The 5,754-nt window shown below is 40.8% G+C and overlaps 1 protein-coding gene across 2 annotated transcripts in view; it reads left to right on the top strand.

The window, feature by feature from the left end:
• The window catches only part of LOC311054474 (DNA (cytosine-5)-methyltransferase 3B-like), a 51,834-nt gene extending 46,427 nt beyond the window's left edge, over positions 1-5,407 (top strand). For both annotated transcript variants that reach the window (XM_084070472.1, XM_084070473.1), the window contains exons 18-22: positions 35-183; positions 2,195-2,280; positions 2,740-2,809; positions 3,286-3,404; positions 3,599-5,407. In XM_084070472.1, the coding sequence (XP_083926598.1) occupies positions 35-183; positions 2,195-2,280; positions 2,740-2,809; positions 3,286-3,404; positions 3,599-3,740 (566 nt within the window). In that variant the 3' untranslated portion in view covers positions 3,741-5,407. The remainder of the gene's footprint in view (positions 1-34; positions 184-2,194; positions 2,281-2,739; positions 2,810-3,285; positions 3,405-3,598) is intronic.
• Positions 5,408-5,754: the final 347 nt, after the last annotated feature.

Genomic DNA, 5,754 nt, shown 5'->3' with positions numbered 1-5,754 from the left:
TTCTCTTTTTATTCCTGTTTGGTACTCTCTCTAGAAGGTACAGGTCGGCTTTTCTTTGAGTTCTACCGCCTGCTGAGTGAGGCCAGGCCTAAAGAAGGAGAAGAGAGACCTTTCTTCTGGATGTTCGAGAACGTGGTCGCCATGGGAGTCAACGACAAGAGAGACATCTCTCGCTTCCTGGAGGTTTGTTAAAAAACACTTAAACCGTAGCATCCTTCTTCTAGGGTGTACATTTGGCAATCTACTCTTGTAGATCGCCTATTTTCGCCGAAGATATTTTGTGCATCCTTGGGAATCTGGTCAGCTAAGTATAGGGTTTAGATCAATGGTTCCCAAACACTGGGTTGGGGACAATGTTTGGGTCACGGACCAATTTGTATGGGTCACGAGAAAAGAAATAACTAACATTTGAACAACAGAATTTCATAAATAAATACTTTTAAAAAATGTAATCAAAGAAATTCCATAAAAATACTTTTAAGAAGTATTGAAAATAGCAGATCTAAAAGCTCACAGCGCATTACTTTGTGAGCTTGTAGATCGTCTATTTTCTCTAGTTTGGGTCCCAGGCAGGCATCAAATTTCTCTTTGGGTCTCGAGCTAAAAAGTTTGGGAACCACTGGTTTAAATGGTTAATGCTTATTCAGGCTGAACCCACTGGTGTGTCTAAGACCATGCCTTGACTCTGTGTCTCCCACTCTGCTTTATAATCAGATGATTAGTATTTATTATTCTGATATGATACGATATTATATTCATTATAAATGCATGTGACTGCCCACTCTCTTTTAAAGTGCTTGGTAAATGGTCGGCTTTTCTATAGTGACTTTATCCGAAGTGTTTTACAATGTGCATTACATTAATGCACAAATGCACACACAGACGATGGAGGCAACCATGCAAGCTACCAACCTCATTGGGAGCAGTTAGGGTTTCAGTGTCTTGCTCAAGGACACTTGGCCAGGAGGAGTGGGAATCCGGAACCTTCCAGTTCCCAGACAGCTGCTCTACCTCCTAGCTACTGCCACCCCATTGCTTGCACTCTGCACAATGGGCATGTCATATGCCCATTGCAAATGCATGCCCCTCCAGTTATGCAGTACCCGCTGTACCCGCTGTACCCGTTGTCAGAGTACCTAGTGCAGTACCCATTATCATAGTACTTGGAGGCCAGTCTATGACGTCAGTGTGACGTTGGAGAGCATCTGTTGGCTGAAAATCTGTTGTAGTGTGTTTGGTGTGTAGGCAGTGTGTACATGGCCGTCGGTTTTAGTGAGGTGTCGCTCACCGACCAAGCAAGCTCAGTGTGTTGTCGGACGTTGATAGCGTTGAGGTGGCAGAGAGGGGGGTAGATCTCTCTGGTTTCTTGTTTGCCCTGTGTTTGTGCATTGTCGTTAGTTTTTTCTCTTTCATTTGCTTCTGATACAGGAACAGCAAGCTTAGATAAGCCAGAGACAATGACCGTCGCACATTTAAACTAGAAGATACCATTCTCAACTCTGATTTTTTATCTCGAGCAATCAACACCAGAGTAGTGCAAAAATGCTCAGTCTCTTTGTTTTTGGCAATGCTGCTTCAGCCTCCGGTTCTCTTAAGACTGTACACTACTGCCACCCCCTGGCACAGAGAGTTATTTCCTCTTATTTTCTCTGCAGGCGCACAACAAGCGCCATCAGTTGACCGTTTGTGCGGTGTGAAGAGAACAACCTTTCATCTGACTTTTGACCTGTCTGATCTCACAATGCCAGTCTGTAGTAGTCTGTAGTATTCAGGACAACAAAGTGTTGTGTATAGTCTGCTTACCACCTGAAACTAGTCAAATTGACATAGTAATGTTTTTGGTAAAGGTAGCCGTTTCTGTTAACAAAAACAATGAGCCTTCCGTTTATTATTACATGTTGGTAGCTTTTATTTATCACGCGTATACTAACGCTGTAGACAGCCAGAAGTTCACAAACCAGAAACACTAAATTGCGTGAATCAGCTTGAAGAGGGCTGTCCTTGAGATACGTATTCATGCTACGATGTGGAAGTTTTATCTGGAATGACACTAAGATAGCTGATTTCATACAATGTGTGGTCACGTTTAGGGTGGTAGCCAAAGAATTACATACATGATAGACAGGGCATCACATTCTACATGGTTATGTACAATATGTCTGTCATTTGTAACGTGTCATGTTCATTGATTCAGTGTAATCCTGTGATGATCGACGCCATTGAGGTGTCTGCAGCCCATCGAGCACGCTACTTCTGGGGGAACCTGCCTGGCATGAACAGGTACACAACAGCATCTATAATAAGAGGTCTCTGCAAGAACACCATCAACAGATTTACAAACCTTTCCTCCACCCACCTAGTCTGGTGGGTGAAAAGAATTGCCATGAAACTCGCTGAGCGAATGGATGCTCCATGGAGGTTGGCCCTTTTATGACCTGATCTGGCTTTTCCTCTGGCCCTACCCTTAGGCCAAAATGTCCAATTCCACGCACAGTATCTCAAAACATAATGGCCCAGATTGCCATGAAACTTAACGTGCTCAGCGTGGTGACGTGGTAACGTGCTACTGATTTTGGTGACCCCATGGCCTTTCCTTTATTTCCACCACCCTTAGGCCAAAAATGTGGCTTTGAATACTGATCTCTTTAATGTTTCCACCCACAATTTGTATGAAACAATAAATACTATATAGTACATGCTATATTTATACTTGTCTGTATACTTGTCTGCCTGTTCCAGGCCTCTGTGTGCATCAGGGATGGACAAGCTGGAGCTACAAGACTGTCTGGACCATGGCAGAGTTGCCAAAGTAAGTACCAGCTTGAAAGAGGCTTAGTATTAGTAAGTGCCACTCCACCCAAAATAATGTTTTTTTGACTTTTTAATATGTTTTTGAAGCTTATCAGTGAACGTCCTGGTGGCTTTTGGCACTCTGCTTTTCTCTAAAGCATGATATGGGTTTTTACCTCCACAACTGGCCTTTTTCTGTATGTTGATTCCAGGGGCATATTAGCTGTTGTTGTTGGGGTTGTTTGTACAGGCGTAGTATATTGGCATAATTAATAGATCTTGGAATTGTTAATGAGGCCAAAGACAGGGCCAAGTTCAAGGTGCTATAAAACCCCTTTATGGGTGTTTTTGGGGTGAAAAGAAATACTTGACATGGTCGGACTTGTGAACTGGAACTTTAATGCCTAGTCTATGGGTTCTGTACCTTAACATGATGTTGTTCATGTGTTTGACTTTTTCTCTCTCTGTCTGTCTGTCTCTGTGTCTGTGGTGTAGTTTGGGAAGGTGCGTACGATCACCACTCGGTCCAACTCCATCAAACAGGGGAAGGACCAACACTTCCCTGTCATGATGAACGGAAAGGAGGACATACTCTGGTGTACTGAACTGGAGAGGTGAGGAGGACACACAATGCACAGACTTAAGGCCACATAGCCATGAGGGTCGGCTAGGGTCATATGACATTTTGTCACCAGCAGAGGGGCATGACTTAACAAAATTGTGAGTCACTCCCTAGTCATACCCCCCCATCCAGATAAATAATGAACCGTTCAGGCATTAACATGGATTGTTTACCATCCTCCCGTAGGATCTTTGGCTTCCCGGTCCACTACACAGACGTGTCCAACATGGGCCGCGGTGCCAGACAGAAGCTACTGGGTCGGTCCTGGAGTGTCCCTGTTATCAGACACCTGTTCGCACCGCTCAAAGACTACTATGCCTGTGAATAGACACCGCCGAGCAGCAGCATAGTATAAGTCAGGCATACGGCTGTACTGAGTATGCTTGACTCCCTTAGTCTTCCATTTGCTACTGTAGTTGTCTGACAGAGAGGGAAAAGGGCCCAAAGCTTGTCAAACTGAAGAAATTTGTTTGTTGTTTGTTTTAAAGCCTTTTTTAAACCAAAGTGATAGCTATATTTAGATAGTTTCATGTTCATATAGTTTTGGTTTTGTAAACACAAATTATTTCCCACTTTTTTACTTGTTTTGATGTTTTATTTGTATGCTGATATTTTTCACACAAAAAAGAAAAGCATTTTATCAAAGACTTTATAAAGAAGTTTTGTATAGATACAAATAGAGACATTTTAGTTCTATTTTCATAATGCCAGAGTGACATGTCCCTTTCCCAAACAACTACATACAAATACTTGAAACCAGTCAATGCAAAAAATATTCTAAGAACTAGATTTAAGTCTTTCTCAACCATTCCAGGCAACTGAGCTAGTGTGATCATGTTTATCCTACTATAGATGTGTTTTTAGAATTGTTTTTATGAGGAAGAAATATGTGTATTTTAGTATACTGTACAAAGGAGACACTACTGTTTCCCTGTCATTGAACACAGTGGAGCACCCTGCATTAAACAAGAATTCAGTTTTGTTTTACTGGTTACCACAGTGAGTTTTATTGTCGTTTTAAATTTCCAAATTATTTTGTTTGCTTTAATAACTGGAAGAGTTGCATTCTATTGGCAGTCACCAAAACTAACTGGGCATTACCTCAAACAATGGGGCACCTCTGTAGTATTTCCTTGTTCTTCTGTGAAAATATTTCTGTAGTTTTTTACTCTTTTATGCCTTGTGTATAGGCTATATTTGTATCACTGGAACATTTTTATACTTGTGTACTGTATTGGTAGAAACGTTTACAATTGTTTTAGCTCTCATTTCACCAACAATAGTTCTTGGTGTTTTTTTGTTTTTTTTATGCAAAGTGCACACAACTGTTTATAATGCAGCAAGACATTTGTTATTATCCTAAATATATTTGAGTGAACAAAGTTTCTGGGACAAATCCGTTTGAACGTGCTTAACTACAGTATACAACCTGGACGCTTTCACAGAGTCATCTCTAGAGGAATGTGAATTCTGAGTCTAGCGTCACTATGAGCAAGAGATAAAGTCTGATTCTAAATTGTTTATTTTTGTTTGCTTGTTGTAGCTGTGTGGCCTCTCAGATGTTCTATGTTGAGATCATGTGCGTAGATTCTAACACAATGTAAGAGCTGCTGGCATGACATTTGTAACTTCCTAGAGTGCGTATTGAAATCAGTAGGTTTTTGTACACTGAGCTGAGTGCTGACTGTGCTGTTCTTAGTAGATGTGGAACATACAGAGTATGCATACTATGTAGGCTTTTGTGCTATTCATGTTTAGTATGCATTTTCTATTACACTTTTTGTTCACTTTTGCTTCCTACATTTTATCAGTATCGCATTTTTTTCTTTGCCATTTTTATAAGGTGCAAAAGTTATTCCTTAAGAACAGAATATATGTTGTTTTTGTAGTTATTGTGAATCGTTTGGTAGAACAAAAGAAAACTGTTTGAATGTTTGTGTACTGGCTAGCCTGTTATACATAATTGTTACTCAATAAAACAGCTTGGCTGATGAATACATCTGTTATTTGTTTTATATTTGCTAGTTTAAAAAATATAATGCAAGTCAGGATTTAAAAGGTAACCAAGTACAGTATAAGAAATTGTCCTAGAGATAGAAAGTGGTCAGAATTCTGAGAAAGGAAAGATGAAGAGTTGATTCTAATTAAGATTCTGATATTATTTGTATATGTAGGCCAGTGGCGCACCCAGAACGCTAGTATAGGCTGGGCCTGAGCAGGAGCGGGCGCGTGTGCATGTGTTCCCGACCCATGCACGCACACGAAAATTTGCGGATATTGGTTTTTTTTTTTGTTACTTTATTTCGGTTTTAGGGTTAGGGTTAGGGTTAGGCTAGGGTTAT

Source organism: Gymnoscopelus microlampas (assembly GCF_963454915.1).
Source record: "Gymnoscopelus microlampas genome assembly, chromosome: 10".
In the NCBI taxonomy this organism is placed as follows: Eukaryota; Metazoa; Chordata; class Actinopteri; order Myctophiformes; family Myctophidae; genus Gymnoscopelus; species Gymnoscopelus microlampas.
The sequence above is the reverse complement of the archived record's forward strand: the minus strand, read 5'-3'. Positions and strand labels throughout refer to the sequence as shown.